This window comes from Lutzomyia longipalpis, chromosome 1 (assembly GCF_024334085.1).
Source record: "Lutzomyia longipalpis isolate SR_M1_2022 chromosome 1, ASM2433408v1".
NCBI classification, from domain to species: domain Eukaryota; kingdom Metazoa; phylum Arthropoda; class Insecta; order Diptera; family Psychodidae; genus Lutzomyia; species Lutzomyia longipalpis.
This window is the reverse complement of record NC_074707.1, coordinates 20071494-20090740: the sequence shown is the minus strand read 5'-3', so window position 1 is coordinate 20090740 and position 19247 is coordinate 20071494. Positions and strand designations below refer to the sequence as shown.

At 35.4% G+C, this 19247-nt stretch overlaps 6 protein-coding genes and 1 long non-coding RNA gene across 8 annotated transcripts; 5 read left to right on the top strand and 2 right to left on the bottom strand.

Annotated features, from left to right (window-relative positions):
* Positions 1-490: 490 nt before the first annotated feature.
* LOC129796847 (luc7-like protein 3) lies at positions 491-7185 on the top strand. 2 transcript variants are annotated; one of them, XR_008751280.1, is made up of 7 exons: positions 491-738; positions 806-1186; positions 1256-1455; positions 1525-1683; positions 2933-3039; positions 3111-3227; positions 5354-7185. XR_008751280.1 is itself a non-coding variant. In XM_055838963.1 (6 exons), exons 1-6 carry the CDS (start codon positions 640-642, stop codon positions 3152-3154), a joined length of 990 nt encoding a protein of 329 aa, XP_055694938.1. In that variant the 5' UTR covers positions 492-639; the 3' UTR covers positions 3155-7185. The 2 variants fall into 2 exon arrangements, 1 of the variants encoding a protein (XP_055694938.1); XM_055838963.1 differs by having other exon boundaries at positions 492-738; positions 3111-7185.
* LOC129796834 (WD repeat-containing protein 74) lies at positions 7125-9378 on the bottom strand. The gene is made up of 5 exons (XM_055838950.1): positions 9159-9378; positions 8843-9074; positions 8380-8784; positions 8113-8314; positions 7125-7358 (listed from the first exon to the last, which is right to left on the bottom strand). Exons 1-5 carry the CDS (start codon positions 9238-9240, stop codon positions 7182-7184), a joined length of 1098 nt encoding a protein of 365 aa, XP_055694925.1. The 5' UTR covers positions 9241-9378; the 3' UTR covers positions 7125-7181.
* A 5-nt stretch (positions 9379-9383) lies between these two features.
* LOC129796896 (glia maturation factor beta) lies at positions 9384-10306 on the top strand. The gene is made up of 3 exons (XM_055839031.1): positions 9384-9614; positions 9682-9772; positions 9832-10306. The coding sequence occupies exons 1-3, from the start codon at positions 9612-9614 to the stop codon at positions 10149-10151; spliced, it is 414 nt and encodes a 137-aa protein (XP_055695006.1). The 5' UTR covers positions 9384-9611; the 3' UTR covers positions 10152-10306.
* A 133-nt stretch (positions 10307-10439) lies between these two features.
* LOC129796869 (F-box/LRR-repeat protein 15-like) lies at positions 10440-11704 on the top strand. The gene is made up of 2 exons (XM_055838991.1): positions 10440-11276; positions 11343-11704. Exons 1-2 carry the CDS (start codon positions 10615-10617, stop codon positions 11491-11493), a joined length of 813 nt encoding a protein of 270 aa, XP_055694966.1. The 5' UTR covers positions 10440-10614; the 3' UTR covers positions 11494-11704.
* LOC129796908 (uncharacterized) lies at positions 11308-11743 on the bottom strand. The gene is made up of 2 exons (XR_008751287.1): positions 11629-11743; positions 11308-11537 (listed from the first exon to the last, which is right to left on the bottom strand). It is a non-coding gene; the product is annotated as an uncharacterized LOC129796908 (long non-coding RNA).
* Positions 11744-16898: 5155 nt separating this feature from the next.
* On the top strand, positions 16899-18004 carry LOC129796864 (F-box/LRR-repeat protein 15-like). Its single transcript, XM_055838986.1, has 2 exons — positions 16899-17659; positions 17734-18004. Exons 1-2 carry the CDS (start codon positions 16998-17000, stop codon positions 17930-17932), a joined length of 861 nt encoding a protein of 286 aa, XP_055694961.1. The 5' UTR covers positions 16899-16997; the 3' UTR covers positions 17933-18004.
* Positions 18005-18096: 92 nt separating this feature from the next.
* LOC129796867 (uncharacterized) lies at positions 18097-19202 on the top strand. Its single transcript, XM_055838989.1, has 2 exons — positions 18097-18852; positions 18924-19202. The coding sequence occupies exons 1-2, from the start codon at positions 18194-18196 to the stop codon at positions 19081-19083; spliced, it is 819 nt and encodes a 272-aa protein (XP_055694964.1). The 5' UTR covers positions 18097-18193; the 3' UTR covers positions 19084-19202.
* Positions 19203-19247: the final 45 nt, after the last annotated feature.

Below are 19247 nucleotides of genomic sequence, written 5' to 3'. Positions count from 1 at the left end.
GATAAAAAAAGAGCTACACTGTGGTCATTTTGGTTGAGAAGAGACCTACACACGGAGCCGGATATGACCTCAAGTGGGGGAGCTTGGTTGGGTTATTATGTAAAGATTCTCGTGTGTAAATAAAAACACACGCTCCAGCAATTTTTCTATACAACAGAACAAAAAACTCATTATTGATTGAGCAGGTGATTTATTTGATTCATCTGCGACGGCGGGGAATTATTGGGCCCCCTGAGGGCTCATCGCCAAAATTGCAATGACATTGCACTTTATACAAAATTAATATAATTTACCAAGAGGCCCCAGAGGTCAAGGTGCATCGTATGCTAATTAAGCAGGTGTTAAAAAATCACCTTTCACCGATTTTTAGCGCATGTTGCCCCATGCTGACCATGCTGGATGAAAAAAGCCCGCGAAAGTCTCCCGCCAAAATGAACGATGCATACATGAAACACAAGATCATTTGAAACTCGAAAAGTTTCCATATACGCATGTTTCACATTTCATTGACAGAACAAATTGTTTTTTTCCACGCACGACGAGAGAAAATTGTAAAAAGAAAATTGGAATTCCCTGCAAATAAATGCAGAAAAAGACGTAAAAGTGTTGTTTGTGCACCAAGAAGTATTGCATTTGACAATGGATTCAGCAAGGCAGCTACTGGATGAGCTAATGGGGCGGAATCGCAACTTGGACCCCGATGCAAAATGCAAAAAACTCAATTGTTTTGATCCGGAGGTAACTTTGAAGCTCCCCCGCAATTTTGTGGTGCCCCCCAAGTGCTTAATTGTTTATTTTTTTGTAGTTTTGTCAGTACTACCTCGTGAAATTCTGCCCGCATGATTTATTTGTGAATACAAAAGCTGATTTGGGACAGTGCCCCAAGTTGCATGATGACGAGGCGAAGCGCCTCTATGAGGAGGAACCACGCACGTCGGCCAAGAAGAGGCAGTATGAGGATGAATTTCTGCGTTTCTGCAACAATATGGTCAACGAGGTTGACCGGAAGATCCACAAAGGGAAGCTACGGCTAAAACTCATGAATAAGGATGATCCGGATTCCCCAACACACGGTGGCCACATTTCAAAGCACCAGGAACAGCTGAATGTTCTCACAGAGAGAATAATGAAGCTCGTTGGGGAGGCTGAGGAAGCTGGTCACCGTGGGGATGTAGATCAAGCCCAGGTTTGCTGAACAAATTAATTCGTTTTCTCTTTCCACAATTTGCTAAACTCAAAGTTATTTTTGTTACAGGGCCTAATGAAGCTGTGTGATCAGCTTAAGGACGAAAAGGATGCATTAATGATGAGCAGTGAGAATGCCCATTGGTCCCTTGAGATGGTCCAGGCGCAGGAGAAGCAAATGGAAGTTTGCGAAGTTTGTGGAGCATTTCTCATTGTGGGAGATGCTCAGCAACGAATTGAAGATCATTTAACGGGAAAGCAACATTTAGGGTGAGTTTTTTTTACTTAATTTTCAAAAGAAAACTTTTTAGAGTTTTATTGATAAATTCCATCGATCAGGTACTCCAAGGTGAGGAAGGTAATTGAGGAAATGTACGAAATTCGTCGACGGGAAAGATCTGAGTCGGAGAAGAAGCGCATGGATGACGAACGACGTCCACGGTATGATAATGGTTCATCCAGCGATCGCAGAAGAGATGATCGCTACAGGAGATCGAGGTTTGTTCACTTTCCGGGAGCTATCTTCTCTGTTTAAAGGGTTGAAAGTTTAAAGTTAGCTGTGTTTCTTTCAGACACAGCTTTTGTGTATCGAGCAAAATCGAAAGTCGTCAGATCGGGCTCAAACTTGGGATGAGCACGAATTAGGGTCCCCACATTCCAAAAAACGTATGCGCCAAAAAAAAATTTTTTCCGGCCGGCCGTCCGGCCGTCCGTCCGGAGTTCAGAGCTAAATTGCAAGAGAACGGTGATAGATAGAGACTTGCGGTAAACGGCAAAGTTTAAATATCGACCGGAAGACATCCGGTTATGATGTCAAATCCACCCCCCCACCCCCCCGTCCGCCATTTTGAATAACCTCAAAATTTTCTTTTCGCTATATCTCAGCCGCTATTATAGCTAGAGGGCTGAAATTTTGATATGTTGTAGGGTCCATCAAGAGCTTTCCAACGATACCTCATTTTCGAAAATCGGTCAAGCCGGTTAGTCAATATGGCCGCCACAATTTTTCATCGAAAATCGACCATAACTCGAAAACGGCTTGACCGATTTTGATCAACCCGGGGTCAAATGAAAGATCTCAACAAACCCTACAACTCTCTAGAACATCCGAAGTTTCAAAAGTGACCGCTAGGGGGCCAAAAATCAAAAACAAAATTTTCGATGAGTTTTCGATGAATATCTCGAAAACGACGACATAATTTTTTTTGATTTTTTGATATGTTGTAGCTGACCATATTATCTAGCTTCATGCCAAAAATGAAGAAAATCTATGGATCCGTTCTCGAGATATAGCCTTCCAAAGTTGGCATGTCATATCTCGGGTTCTACAAGTCCGATTTTGATCAACTCAAGCGCAAATGAAAGGTTTCGTGAAGCCCTACAAATGTCTAGAACATTGCAACTTCGAGAAATGACCGCAAGAGGCGCTAAAGTCAAAAACAAAGTTTTCGAAAATTTCGAACTCGAATTTTTCGAAAATGGCGACATAATTTTTTTTCATTTTTCGATATGTTATAGCTGACTTCAAGACCTTTCAAACAAAAAAAAATTTATGAAAATCTATGGATCCGTTCTCGAGATATGGCCTTCCAAACATTTCTTAGGGTATGACTTTTCAATTTTTCCCGACTTTGCGCGTATTTAAATTAATTCGCGTTCTAGTTTGCTCTCACAAAATTGGTACACTGAAAGAAACACAGCTCCCGTAAGCTTGGTCAGCTTACCAGTACATTTTTTTTTCTTCTAGCCGGGATGATGATCGACGTCGAGATGATCGCCGCAGCAGAGGAAGTGATCGTGATCGCGACAGGGAAAGAGAACGCGACAAGGATAGAGATCGATACAGGAGTAGACGTGAGTTCCACCCCCCTCAAGTTTAAGGAAAATTAATTATTTTAACTGACGAAGTTAATTTTTGTTTGTAGATCACCGCGATCGCAGGCGGAGTCGTAGTCGTAGTCTGCATTGATGCAATGAGATTCCTTCATCATATTTTAGAGGTACCCAGAAACTATAAAAAAAACAATAACCCATGGATCCAGGTATGTGGAGTTCCTTTTATTTATTATTTTCATTTTTTTATACACACAAAATATCTTCCGATGTTTATATCTTTTTTTTTTTTTTACTATTTTTCTTTTAAACTTTATATTATTTTATTTTTTAATCAATATTGTCGTATGATGTACAAAATGTGGGTGTGTTTGTGTGACTTTTTTTCCCATAAATGTTGATTTAGTTTTTTAAACAAACATTTATTTTTACAAGAATATTATTTTATCAATAAATCGATAAAAATGTTTTTTTTTACTTCACAACATGTGTGGGAAAAATTGCGTGTTGTCTGGAGTATGAATGAGTGGGTGGATAAATACACAGAGAGTGAGAGAGAATAATATACCTAAATTAAAAGCAAAAAAAAAAGGAAAAGAAATAGGAAAGGTTCCATCTCCTCACAGCTTATAGAGAGGATAATCACACGGAGAGAGAGATCCAAGTAAAACAAATTATTATTATAGAGAATTCCATACAAATCCTTATTAATGTAGTAGATACAAAAGAAAAAAGAAAAACAATGAACCAGCAAATTGTTGGGCCCATTTGATAAAACACGGCGTTACAATCAGGTTAGTAAAAAAAAAAACATAAAATAATGCGGAATTTTTTAGCGAAAAAAATCTTCTGCTCAATTCAGACCCATTTCCAGACCACGAGGTATACATATTATTATTTTTTTTTTAAATTCTTTTTGTAAAAAAATGTTTTGGGAGCGTTGGGAAGAAAATTTTTATAGGAAAAGAAAGAAACGTTTATTTGAGACGTCTGGATAAGAACAGGGACCCCAAATGAAAATGTTTAAAGAAAATGCCTTTTTTGAGAAAAAAAATTACACACAGCAATGCAACAGCGAGCATAATTCGAGGTATTTATAAAACATGAGATTGAATTTTTTTTATTTCAAACAGGGTTATTCTCAAAATTTGAAGAAGAAAAATCATTTATATTGATCCTTGTAAATATGTTTTAGAGAGAATGAGAGAATGTTGATCAGTTAAAAAATCGTTTAAAAAGAATAATAAATTATATAAAATTAGAATAATTGAGCTTCTATATTTAAAAGAAAAATTTTCCTATATTGACAAATTTTCTAGTAAAACTCTCATAGAACAGAAACGTCAGCCAAAAATAAGTAAAAGATTACAAAATTGCAGAAAGATCACATAAAAAATTATTCTTTTCTCTAAAGTTTAAAGGGAATTTAGAATATTTATTTATCTAGTCCAAAAAAAAATTCTAGGCCAAAGAGCAAAAAACGAGCAAAACGAGATATTAAAATTAATTTTCTGTCATTTTAGCTTCAATTTTTCTTTATTTATTGAAAAAACTAAAAAAGAAACGATTTTTAGCAAATATCTAGAAAAGTGATAAATTCTTTCTCTCTATTTTACTTTTTCCTCAATTATAGTAATAAAATGAATATTTCAAAATCCTCATGACATATCGGACCTTTCCGTCTTTCATCAGGTAATATTCATATAACGCTTCAGAAGATTATTATAACTGAAAAATGAATTATTTTCTAAATTGAGTAAAGTTATTAAAATTCAGCTTAAAAAATCCTCGTTACAAATTGAGAAATAAATTTAATTAATTTCAAATTTTGTGGATAACCCTGTTTTTACATACAATACCTACAAAAAAATATCTTAAACTAAAAATTTTATTATCCTTCCTATTTAGAAGAGTTTTTTTTTACACAATTTAGGGATGTACAAGAAAATTAAACAAATTAACTTTTTCGCCTTTTTATTGCAAAAAAAGACTCGCCAAAGATGAAAGAACTGTGATATAAAAAAAACTTTTTAAAGAAAAATCATCCAAAAGAAAATTTTTAACGTGTTTCTGCAATGTGTGTTGTGCTCTTATTTCTTTTTATTGTTCCTTTTTTATATATACTGTAAAACTGTAATATGCTACACAAAAAAAGTACGAAGAAAAAGTCTTTTAGAGAGAAAACTTACAAAAAAAAAAAGATTCGTCTTTAAAAAACAACGAAAAGCCAGAGAGATCAAGAAGATAAATTATTGTGAAAATACGTGCAAAAAAAATGTGAGTCAAAGGTGGGATTGTTTTTTGGGTTAAAAAACCTTGTTTTCTGCCGCTTTAGGATTTTTGCAGAATGAGTGAGTGAGAGAGGCAGAAGCAACTTCCCCTATAAATCCGTCGTCATTGTAAAAATTTGTTGAATGAAGAAGAAAAAGGAAAATTGAGAGGATATTGCAAGAGGACTGTGGCGAAGGATGACAATTTGGAGGTAACAAAAATAAAAATTTAGGACATCTCACTCACAATGAATGCTGTTTGGATGCAGGAGGAGCTGCATTTGGACGCCATCAACCCACATCTCAGTCTGAAAGAATTCTGATTGGATTTTATTTAATCAGAAAAAAAACGAAGAGCAGCAAGGCAGCCGTCTACCACTCGCCCACTCATTGGAGGTGCGTTCAAAATGAATATTTCTCATTTTAATAAATTTATCCATATATATCTCTATATATTGTTTAAAAAAAAACAAACAATTGTATTAAGATTTAATCTAACGAACATTTTAGTAACCAAATGAAAAGAGAAAGAGAGTGTGAGGCAAAAAATAGGATAGAAGAAAAAAAATTTAGCTGATGAAGGAAATAAGAAATTTTTAATTTCTGTTTTTAGGACACTTTTTTAAAATATTATTTTCTAATTTTCTATTTATTTACAAATTACTTCAATTTAGATTTTTTAAATTGTATATTTTTGTTTTAATGAAAGGACATTTAATTAATTTTTTTCGGCAAAAGGTGTCTCATTAACTATTAAATTTTTTTTTTCTTTGAGCTCTTCTAGGAAGATAAAAAAGTGAAAACGGAATTAGATAAAAATCTCTTCAGAGAATGAGATTTTAAGTTCTTCGTTTAAGTTGAGACACCTTGCATTTGCAAAGAAAATCATTTAAAATAAAGGCCTAGATTTTGTAATAAAAAAAAGAATCTTTCCTCGTAATATAATTTACGGGTTTGTAGGATTTGTTTTTCAATCTAAAAAAATAGATAACCTTTAAGGAGTTATCACACTTAAGCTCTAAGCGTTTGATGCTTAAGATTTTACATGTGACAAAACGAGAAAAAACAGCATTGTTGTCTCTCTCGTACTCACATAGAGGTTATGATGCTCAAGCACTTGGAGCTTAAGTGTGATAGCCCCGTTAAAATTAGTCGAGCCACATTTTCTGCTATAAAATAACTGATTTTTCTGTTAAAAAATACATCCAAAACATAAAAAAAAATTTCCAGTTATCCAGACAAATCAAAAGAACGCGAAGAAGATTTTATTTATCATTTTCAATAAAATCAATAAATCTTTATTTTATTTTATAGCATATTGGGTATGTGTCTAGGGTTCTATAAAAAAAAAGAATAATCTCAAAAGAATCGTTTTAACGCAATATTCGAAAAGGAAAGATTTTTTTTAAACAAAATCTAAAGGCAAATATCCTACCAATTATAAATAATAAAAAATAAATTATACAAAAAAACTTTGCAAATTAAATTGCAAAACTCTTCATATCCTATAGTGAAAATTCTTTACAAAAACAACTATAAAACTATTTTAGAGATAAACTTCATAAAACCATGATAATGTTATTATGTATTTATGGGAGAAAAGGGAAATTATTTTCCCTTGAGAGATTTTTTTTACCATCACCCTTCTTTTCCAGCATGTTTGTGTGAGAAGGAATCAACAAAATTTTTTTAATAATTTTCCTCAATTTTGTCGCCAAGTGTAAAAAAAAGAAACTAAAACGTATTTTCTCCATTTAGATGAGAATTTTTCGTCCCTCAAAACTAAACTAAAGAGTTGTGTAAACGTGAGGAGTTTCGATGTAAAATTACAACAAAAAAATTGAAGGATGTTTTATTTAAAAAAGAAGATAATAAATAAAAATCCACAGAAAATTAATTTGAAAGTTTTCTTTTTCTCTTGAGACGCTTCAGGAGTTTATCATTTGTAAAATCTTCTTCTGTTGTCTGCATTTCAATTGATTCCTCTGCAATTTCTTCATTTTTGATTGATTTCTCCGATTTCTCGGGACTTTTGATGAGAATCCTCGAAGGTTTCGTCTTGACGTAGCACTGAAAGAAAAAAATAAATTAATTTAATCTATATAATAAAGAAAGGTCTGTTTGTTGGTAATCTTCCGTCGTGTTCGGCTATACAAATCTACACCGTTTGACCGATCGCGATGAAATTTGGTACAGAGGCTCCTTATATCAGGCGGTTTCGAGTGGCCGTATCCATTTTCCCCCCGAAGCCCCCATATAAATATCATGTATTACTTTTTTATCGGCTGTATTACCTTTTCTAACGGTTGTATTACTTTTTTTTAAAGGCTGTATTACTTTTTTGAATCGTTGTATTACTTTTCTAAAGGCTGTATTACTTTTTCAACGGCTGTATTATTTTTTTAACGGCTGCATTACTTTTGTAACGGCTGTATTAATTTTTTTAAAGGCTGTATTACTTTTTTGAATCGTTGTATTACTTTTTTAAGGGCTGTATTACTTTTCTAAAGGCTGTATTACTTTTTTAACGGCTGTATTACTTTTTTTTAAGGGCTGTATTACTTTTCTAAGTGGCTGTATTACTTTATTTGGAGGCTGTATTACTTTTCTAAAGGCTGTATTACTTTTTCAACGGCTGTATTACTTTTTTCAAGACTGTATTTCTAATCTACTTATAAATCATCACATTTCCTTTCTCACTAAAATTTGCGCGAAGCGCAACAAATCTCCGCGAATCGGGGCGAGGTAAATTGGAGCGAAGCGACAAATTACCTCGTAAAGTATATTTAATGAAAGATTGTTCCTTTTTTAAAGAAAATTTTACCTGATAGAGGATTGTGTTGTTAATGGTGGAATTTATTCTCACATTGCGATCGAGGGAGGAGGAACAAAGGAACTTCCCAGTGTGATCTAGTGCGAGATCAGTGATACTCCCACTGGGTCCTTTGTACGTGTGAATGGGGAATTTAAGGCTTCGTGTATCAAAGGCACGAATCCCACCAGTTGTGAGTCCCACGTAAACGAGGCTGGAAAGAACAAAAAGTCTGTTTAAAGTCTATTCAGAGGGAAAATTTGTATCCTTTTAACTTACTTTTCGTACGTGGCAAGGCAGGAGAAACTGAGTTGTTCCTCTTTTGGCACAAATTGCTTCACGGGGCGCCTCTGTGTCCGTATATCGTACGTCCGGATGTATCCGTATCGTGATGCCGTGACAAGGGTGCTACTGTCCAAGAAATCCACATCAGAGTCCCACACGGGAACCTCCAGCTGAAGATTGTCATGCGGAACGTTTTTAGATGAGAATATCGGTATTTCCTGCTCAATATTCCACACTTTGAGATTATTTTTTCGTTCCTTTCCCCCCGTGGCCAGGAGTTTGGTATTCTCCTTGCACTGGCGCATCCGTGATATGTCTGTCCCAGCTGTGAAGGTAGTGACATTGTCTTTTGAACCTAAGATGTAAATCTGTCCCAAATTGGAGGCTCCAATGAGTTTCCTGGAATAACCGACAATTAATCTCCCAAAAAATCTCTATAAAAATAAATATTTCTTACCCATCTGCTCGACAAACGCTAACAACTTCTCCTTTGGGAAGTTTTTCAGTCGCTGTCAAGGAATTCCTTAGAAGATCATAGATCTGAATCACGGAATCTTTCCTCCCAACAAGGATTTCAGTTTCTTCCTCATTTCCCCATTTCAGGGCACTGATTCCTTGGCCTAGCTCCAAGTCACATATCTTCTGGAAGTTTGTTGGCTTATAGGGATTCTCAGCAGTAAGATCATACTCTGAAAAACATTTTAAAACAATTTATTTTATCTCTTTGCAAAATTTATCCCAATTCTCTGACTAAAAATTGAAGGTTAGAAGACCTTTGAGGGCCCCCACGCAGCTTCCTACGTAGATTCTATGATCCTCCGTATAGCTGGATTCTTTGACGTTCCTCAGGAACATTTCTCACAACTTCCAGTGCCAATTATTCCTCTAAATTCAACAAAATTTAACAATTTTCTTTACTTTTTGTAGTGGAAGAAATCAAAACAACAAAAACACGTGTAGTTTTTATTACAGTGTCCCTGATAACTACACACAAAACTACAAAAGAGAGTAGAGTTCAATTTGGGACATTCATCAAAATCACCTCCCTGAAAATTTCTTTTGTTTGGAAGCAAAAAAAAATGAGATAGAGAAAATTTTAGCAAAAGAGTGTGAGATTTCGTAATTAATTCTCTCTAATTCCCCAGGTGATTGGTAATTCCTTTTATGTGATAATTTTGCCCACCGTTTGTACAAGAATTTGAGAAAATCCCAAAGCAATACTCGCAATGGTAAGGATGAGTCACTTCTGGTTACCTCCCGGATTGTCTAATTGAGTGCTTTTCCCACGCATTTCAGGCCGATAAGTTGTGTGACATCAGTCCAGAAGTACGGGAGGAGTTGAAGAAGTTCCGTTTCCGCAAGAGTACCAACAATTCAGCACTTGTCTGTGAGTTTTTCCACACAATCAATGAACTGTGACTGATTGAAAATGTTTCGTTTTTGCAGTGAAAATTGACCGGGAGAAGCAGCTGGTGGTGCTGGATGAGTTCTTTGATGATGTCTCAGTGGAGGAATTGCAGGAACAATTGCCTGGGCATCAGCCACGCTATGTGATTCTGAGTTACCGGATGCAGCACGACGACCAGAGGGTCTCCTACCCAATGTGCTTCATCTTCTACACACCACGGGATAGTCAGATGGAGCTCCAGATGATGTATGCTGGTACCAAGATGGCCCTGCAGCGGGAGGCTGAACTCACGCGGGTGTACGAGGTGCGGGAATTGGATGACTTCACCGAAGAGTGGCTGCGGGAGAAGCTAAAGTGAAGATGCGATGATGCGAAAAGAAGACAAAAACCCTAAAACATTGCCAAATGCCCTCTGTATTCCGGGGGCCCCACCCACTGGAGTCCCCATTTTGTGTAAGAAGTCTCATTGTCAGAGACATTTTTTCCCATTAAAGGCCTCATTAGACCGGAAAATTGGTTTTATTTATTTGTGTTGAAATTATTGGTATTTTCAATATTTGTTATTAAAACCCATAAGAAAAAATAAACAATGTGGGAAAAATCTGAAACTTTTTGGGACAACCTAATAAAATTTTCCATTGAATTTTTCCAATTTTTCGAATTTGCAAACAAAATTTCTTGCACGAACTGAATCCGAATTTTGCCGATCACTTGGTGAGGAGAAACCGTTAAGAAAGACGATTGCTTTTTGGAGGGTTTTGTTGGAAAAATCTTTGAGTTTTTGTGAAAGTTTAAGGAAATCGAGGAAATCACTTAAAAAAATGGATAACGCGTCTTATTCGTGGAGTCTTTTGGATTTGCCTGTAGCTGATATTCTGGTGGATCACGTTGCGCCATATCTAACATGGAAAGATCTTACGAAATTCCGCACTTGTTCCCGGAAATGCAAGGAGTTGGCGGATCAAATGTTTGCCGGAATCAGGGAGCTTGTGTTGGACTATGGTTATAAAGGACCTATTCCCCTGATTCTTCAGACTTGCAGGCAGCTCCGAATAATTTTTTTGGGTTATGTTACTCTTAGAAATGATCAAGTACATCAATTGATGAGCAATAATCGTCTTTTGGATACTGTTAGTATTATAGATTCGTGCAAGCGAATAACTTCTCGAGGACTTGTTCCACTAGTTTCTTGCAACAAGATCAAACATTTGGCACTCGTTTCTATGGATATTCACGATGAGTTCTTGATTGAGTTCGCTAACAACAACAAAAAGCTGAAATCTGTGAATTTTAGACGATGCTATAACTTCTCTGTGGAAGCACTTCAGCACTTTTTTCGCAATGAACCGGAATTGGAGGTGATCAACTTGTCTTGCAGTTATTTTGATATCTCACCGATTTTGACAACGATCTCCCAAACTTGCTTCAATCTCCAGCGTGTGAAAGTCTATGGCTCAATTATTCGAGATAGGAATGTCCTAAAGTATGTAAATTACACTGATGGAATCCTGAACTATTATCGTTTATTTATTTATTTTTTGATTTGCAGGAATTTTACTAAAAATCGACGCAGGGTAGAATTCTACATTAAATGTTACGATAGTGACAGCGAAATGTTGGAAAAAGAGCGTGGGATCTCTCTTAGCTACGCAAGAAATCTCTGGGAGTTTAATGTACAGATCTCATCGATCAGGATTTGAGATTTTATTTGATGATCCTGGAAAATCCGCAATGATTGCAGGAGCTGAAAACACAAGGAAGTTAATTTAGTTTTATTTTCTTTAATTTGAAACACATGCCAATGAAGTATTTAATAGAACAAATGAATTAATTACCCTGTAAAAATTTTATCCATGGGGGAGACACTATGGGAAACTCTCCGGGGGTAAAATAAAAGGAAATAGCTGGAAATTATTCGCCAACGGAAAATATCTGGCATTCGTCGTTGTGTTTCCACGTAAAATATCTTTGCATTCCCTTATGTACTTCCACACGGATAATTCACTTTATAGTGTATATTTTGCAGTCTTTTCTGCTAATTTTTCCATGGAAAATATGTTTGTATTTCCCTAAGTTTTTCCTGATAGATTTTCTCCGCGAGTGTGCTGTTATTTTTCCGCGAAATTTTTTGTCATCAAATTCATTTTTTTGGGTGAGACACTCTGAGGGCAAGAGAAGATGCAACTGAGTAAACCTTTTTTATGGTTTTATTAGGGTCTCGGGTTCTCGAAATATGCATGAAAAAGACATGCCTTAGGTACATGGGTCTATTTTACATGCACATGAGGCCTCATTTTTTTCAACCTTCCCATTTTACCCTTAAAATTTTTGTGCTCAACACTCGTCTGAGTATTTCACAATATTCAGTTCTTTGTGAGATGTTCTACTGAAAGGAGCGCGCGCATGTGATGTGTAAGTGAATTAAAAAAAAATGTGAATAAATTGAAAAAACACTGAAAAAGGTAAGAAATGCTTTCTATTTTCTTTGATTAATCTATATTTTTTTTTATTTCCCGTACTTATGTATATATCAAACAAAAAAAGTTGTGATATTTTTCAAAGCTTCTTGGAATATATCCTTTTTTTACATAACATCGCTTGTCGCTACTTTTGTTGTTATAAATCTTTTTTCTTTCTGAAGTTTTTAGACACATACGACAAAAGTAGTGCTAAGTGACGATATTGAAAATGTTGATTAACGTCCAATCATAAAAAAGGATAATTTCCCTAACTATTAGTTGGTGTTCCACTTCGTGGCCAACACCAAGTATTGTAATCGTCGGAAAAACCGACCACCTCAGATCGGGCTCAAACTTGGTATGAGCACGTTTTAGACATCCCACATTACGAAAATGGTGGTGGAAAATTTTTGATCCGGCCGGCCTGCCGGCCTGCCGGCCGGTGCGCCAAACTTTGCCTTATAGCTTGAGAACGGTAATAGATAGAGACTTCAGGTTTGAAGTTTTCTAGGGAAATGTGGGTGTAAAATTTCATTTTTTCGCATTTTCAAAATCCAAGATGGCCGCCGTCCGCCATTTTGAAACACCGTCAACCACTTCCCTTATAGCTAGAGATCTGAAATTTTAGTATGTTGTAGGGCTCAGTGAGACGTTTTCATCAATAATTCATACTTGACAATCGGTCAAGCCGTTTAGCAAATATGGCGGTCTAAAGCAAAAAGTGTTTTTTCGATATAACTAGAGAACGGCTTGACCGATTTTGACCATCTTGGTATCAAATGAAAGGTATTGAGAAGCCCTACAACTGTCTAGAACATTCCAAGTTCCAAAAACATCCGCAAGATGCGCAAAAATCAAAAACAAAAATTGCCTAACTTTAAGGGGCTATATCTCCGAACATCTGTTATAGATTTCCTTTAAATTTTGATATGTTGTGGCTTGACTCAATATCTATCACCAGTCCGAAAATGAAGAAAATCTATGTCGCCGTTTAGAAGATATGGCCATTTGAAAAATTCTTGAATTTGAAAAGTTCTAAGAGCCATATCTCCTGAACGGCTTGTCCGATTTTGCTCAATTTGGTATCAAATTAAAGGTTTTGCAATTATCTACAACTTTCTAGAACATCAGAAACCTCTAGAAACATCCCTTCAGGACAAAAATTGCGAAAAACTCATTTTGTGAAATAAATATCCTCCATTTTGTGTTCTAGAGGTGACCTTGAAAATCATTAAGATATATATCAAATTATAGCTTATTTCAAGACCTTTCCAAAACTAGTCAAGAAATTTCTGTAGGTCTTATACAATCAGAGATATGACCATTTTTATGCATCAAATTGCCGAATTTCATAAAAAATCAACTTTGCCTACTAATATTGCTCACAAATAGTATTACAACGCATAAACAAACATCTACACGTTGTGGGACACCAACTCTTATAACTGGATTTTTTTTATTATTGATGCATTGCGTATGTAGCAATTTTCTTTTTTTTTGTCTAATGTCTTTTTCTATTCATTTAATGCAGGGTGGCGCATCCAATTCATTTAATCAGAGATACACTAATCGTCGGCATACCAACCATGGCATTCTGTCATCGTATCATCCATAACAAAGATCAGTACTGAAATCACTTTATCATACAACGCTGCGATCGCAAAGGCTTCTCAACAACAACATCTCAGCAAGTGATTGTTACAATATCAACCAACGATCACTTCAGCCAAGGGGATGGTATAACCTCATTTTCTGTGAAGAAAAGTCACTTTTTGTTGACCAAAATGTATGAGGAATTCTCGAATCTCGCTCAATCTCGACCGATTCCCGAGAAACACTTTAACTTTTTTTATATTAATAATGTTATTTCTATGATGAGATAGGGATCAATCGAGAGCTAATTAAATGTACTTTCGATTGCAAGTGGAATTGTGCAAACTGATCCCTTATTTTGATCGGAAGAACCTGCTGCCTCACGAAAAGTACTGATTTCTCGGGGTTGGGCATCCCCCTGACTTCAGCCCTACTTCAAGCAACAGCTCCAGGCTTACTCCAAAATTTAAGTAATAGGTACAAAAAAAATCAACTTCTTTTAAGGGTGGTCTCTTGGACAAACTGTTGGAATTTACACACTTTTAATGTTGTCATTTTCTTATGGTTTTTCTTAAACTTGGTTTTCCGATGTTATTTACATTTGTAGCCTAATTATTGAAGTGTAAGAAAATCACTTTTCGTCATCTTAAGTGCGACGCCATCTTGTGATTTTCCGACTTTTCCACAGAACTGTCCTAAAACACAAAGGTAGGTTTTTCTCAGGATCTACTGGATAGATTTTGATGGGGTAAGAAGCAAATGAATGAGGAAATACCAATGCAGATTTTGATGTAGCGGAATTTTGAATTTCCTTTCTGGGGCTGAGAAAAGTGGAAAAATGTGACTTCAGATATTTTTGACGTTTTTCCACTTTTCTCAACCCCAGAAAGGAAATTCAAAATTCCGCTACATCAAAATCTGTATTGGTATTTCCTCATTCATTTGCTTCTTACCCCATCAAAATCCATCCAGTAGATCCTGAGAAAAACCTACCTTTGTGTTTTAGGACAGTTCTGTGGAAAAGTCGGAAAATCACAAGATGGCGTCGCACCTAAGATGGCGGAAAGTTATTATCTTACTCTTCAATAATAAGTCTTTAAACGTAACTAACATTGGAAAACCGAGTTTAAGAAAAATCCCAAGAAAAATGAAAACATTAAAACTGTGTAAATTCTAACAGCTTTCCCAAGAGACCCCCCTTAATTAAAATTCAATTCAAAAATAAAGAAAAAAAATACATCTTTCTTATTAAAATGTCACTTGAAAAATATACATTTTAGAATTATGTTCCAATTCTTTACAAAAAAAACATCTCTAAATTTCTAAACAAGAAAAGTAATTTTGAATAATAAAATAATTATAATGTTCTAAAAAATATATGTAGGGGAACATGGGGCAATTTGTTAATTTTAATTGAGAAGTATATTTTCCTTGGTATGTACTGAGAAAATATTTTAATTTTATAATGACGACTGTCTTATAGGAAATTTTCTGGGCTACAACTTTGTCTCACACGATTTCTTTCTATCTCAATGGGAAAATGCATTTTCAGTCCATTTTCCGAACCTTGCGATATAACATTTTGCCCCAGTTACCCCTAATTTCTTTATTAGAAGCATTTCCTAAACATTGTAATTCCCATATCTCCTCTCAAATAAAGCATCAACGCACGGGGACGTGCGTTCCCATTAGGAGGGAGGTGTGGCGAAATCGCCCACTAATTGTATTGTATGAAAATTATATTTTAAGGTATAATCAAGTAAAGTTTAATAAAAGTTTCAGTTTGGAATTGCAAGCCAAAGATTAAAGTACTAGTTTATTACAAAATTATTATTGTCAAAAAAAGATACTTCCCAAAACAACTAGATATGGTAGTAGTACAATTAAAATATATACAGTGGGACCCCAGTTCAACGACCACTTGGTTGAGCTACTCTCGCGCATTGAAAATAATGAGTGTGAAGAGTACATCCGAGTGGTCGTTGTACTGGGGTCCCACTGTAGATCAATTACACTTTGCATTAAATTAGAAAAAAAAAATGTACAAATTTCTTTGAATTAAAAAAAAATAATGACATGACTTTTCCCGAGTCTCCAGTAGATTTAAGTCTAATTCCATTTATTTTCTGATGTAAGTAAATCAATAGTCTTTTAAGAAAATATGTATTGTATATATTCACTTCTCTGTAAGCAATAATCATAATAAATAAAAAAAATAAAGAAAAAATTACGCTTTTTAATATTTTTGTCGTCCACTCCATCACCTCCAATTTTGAGGAAAATGCACGGAATATAACCCAAGGTAAGATTGTAGGAAATCAACGGATATTTACTGGGGGTAAAAATCAAGAAAACTATCGGATAATTACCATGGGTAAAATTGTAGAGAATGTATGGATATAATCCTGTAGTAAAAACGAAGAAAATTGCCAGATATTTTCCATGGGTAAAATTAAAGAAAATGCCTGGAAAAAGTCATGTGGTAAAATGACAGAAAATTAGGGGAATTTTACCAGTAGTAAAAACTATGAAAATTGAGAGATATTTTCTACCGGTAAAACCACAGCAAATAGACGGTAATTCTCCTTATATACTAAAATTTTTTTGTTAGAATTTTACACAGAAAAATTAACGAAAATCTATGGATACTCTCCATAGGCAAAATAGAGAGAGTACATAAGGATATTATCCTACGGTAGACAAGCACGAGAACCCATGGAGAATATCCCTCGGAGATTTACCCTGGAAAACTGCGTACGCAGTACATGTATTTTCGCTTATAGTGTTGCCGCGGTCTCCTGTGGTCATGTGCGGATATTCTCCATGGGAAAAAGTCAAATCTCCGGTCATTCGCTGAGGTTTTACCCGGTAAAATTGACGGCAAATGAGCGGAAATGTTTTATAGGGTAAATATAAAGAATTTAAAATTCATGTTTTTGATATTTTTTGACTATTTTTTTGAATTTGGCGCCCCAAATGTAGTTCCAAAAGCCACCACTGATGTTTTTTTGGTACACTTTGTTGATGAGAAAATGAGACGCGGTGCACTGATACTGTCTCCCTCACACTTTTAGTTTCTTGCAATTTTCTCGCGTTTTCCGCCGAATTTCCCAGCGAAATTACCGTTTTGAGTTTTTGTGTAAAAAAAAAAAATGGATAACGCGTCTTATTCGAGGAGTCTTTTGGATCTGCCTGTAGCTGATATTTTGGTGGATCACGTTGCGCCATACCTAACAAGGGAAGATCTTACAACCTTCCGCACTTGTTCTCGGAAATGCAAGGAGTTGGCGGATCAAATGTTTGCCGGAATCAGGAAGCTTGTGTTTTCCTGTGGTAATGAAGGACCTATTCCCTTGATTCTTCAGACTTGCAGGCAGCTCCGAACAATTGAGTTGTATCATGTTACCTGGAGTAATGATCAAGTGCACCAATTGATGAGCAATAATCTTCTTTTGGATACTGTTAATATATTTAAATGCAAGCAAATAACTTCTCGAGGACTTGTCCCATTAATTGCTTGCAACAAGATCCAACACTTGCAACTCGTTCATGTGGATATTCACGATGAATTCCTGATTGAATTCGCTAATAACAATAAAAATCTAAAAGAAGCAAACTTTGGCGAATGCTTTAATTTCTCTGTGGAAGCACTTCAGCACTTTTTTCACAATGAACCGGAATTGAAGCACATCGAAATAGACGAACTAAGAGATTTTGATATCTCACCGATTTTGATAACGATCTCTCAGTCCTGCTTCAATCTGAAGTATTTGTGCGTCTACAACTCAATTTTACGGGATACGGATGTTCTCAAGTAAATTACCATGATGGAATCCGAAGGTATCACCGAATATTTATTTATTTATTTATTTTTTACTATTTTTTCAGGAATTTTGCTAGACCTGGAGTAGTAATCAACATTAAATTTTACGATGACGATAGCGATGATAGCGACAACGAAATGGCGAATGATAATTGTGGGATTACTTGGAGTTACGCAAAAACTCTCAGGAAGTTCAAGATACAGGTCGAAGACGAAGAATACGAAGAAGAAAGGATGGTAAATATTTTGAGAATGCTATGGTAATGATCGAAGCTGAAATTTGTATTTTTTTTTTTAATTTTAAAACAAATGCCAATGAAATTATTATAATAAAACAAAATGATGAATTTGCAATAAACCAATTTTTTTGAATTCTTCATTCGGAAACTTATAAACTTGCACGAGTTGAATCCGAGTTTTGCCGATCATTTGACGGAAAAAAAATTGTTTAACAGGTCGATTTTTGCAGTGTTCTTGGAAAAGTTCTTAAGTTTTTGTGTGAAAGGTAAAGAAAATCATTAAAAAATGGATAACGCGTCTTATTCGAGGAGTCTTTTGGATCTGCCTGTAGCTGAGATTTTGGTGGATCACGTTGCGCCATACCTAACAAGGGAAGATCTTACAACCTTCCGCACTTGTTCCCGGAAATGCAAGGAGTTGGCGGATCAAATGTTTGCCGGAATCAGGAAGCTTGTGTTGCGCAGTAGCGATAAAGGACCTATTCCCCTGATTCTTCAGACTTGTAGGCAGCTTCGAGAAATTTATTTTTATGGAATGACTTTGAGTAATGATCAAGTGCACCAATTGATGAGCAATAATCGTCTTTTGGAATCTGTTGCTATAGATTGGTGCGAGCGAATAACTTCTCGAGGACTTGTTCCACTAGTTGCTTGCAAAAAGATCAAAAATTTGGTACTCATTCGTATGAATATTCACGATGAGTTCTTGATTGAGTTCGCTAACAACAACAAAAAGCTGAAATCTGTGAGTTTTTGCGAATGCTATAACTTCTCTGTGGAAGCACTTCAGCACTTCTTTCGCAATGAGCCGGAATTGGAGGTGATTAACTTGACTTACAGTAATATTGATATCTCACCGGTTTTGACAACGATCTCCCAAACTTGCTTCAATCTGAAGGTTATCGATTTCCGAGGCTCAATTATTCGAGATAGGAATGTCCTCAAGTATGTAAATTGCATTGATGAAATCCGAAATTATTATCGTTTATTTTTTTTTATTTTTTTTTAATTTGCAGGAATTTCACTAAAAATCAACACAGGGTACAACTCTACATTAAATATTACGATACTGACAGCGAAATGTTGGAAGAAGACCGTGGGATTTCTTGCAGCTACGCAAGAACTCTCACGGAGTTCAATGTATTACTCATTCCCCCACTTCCCCCATTGATCTGAGATTGAGATTTCTGGATTTGATTCTCCTGGAAAATCCACAATAATTTAGATTTATTTTTTACTAAAACAAATGCCAATGAAATATTATAAAAGAACAATAAATAAATGCAATAAATGAATTTCTTATATTTCTTGGGGTTTTATTAAGCAGACGTTACAATTTC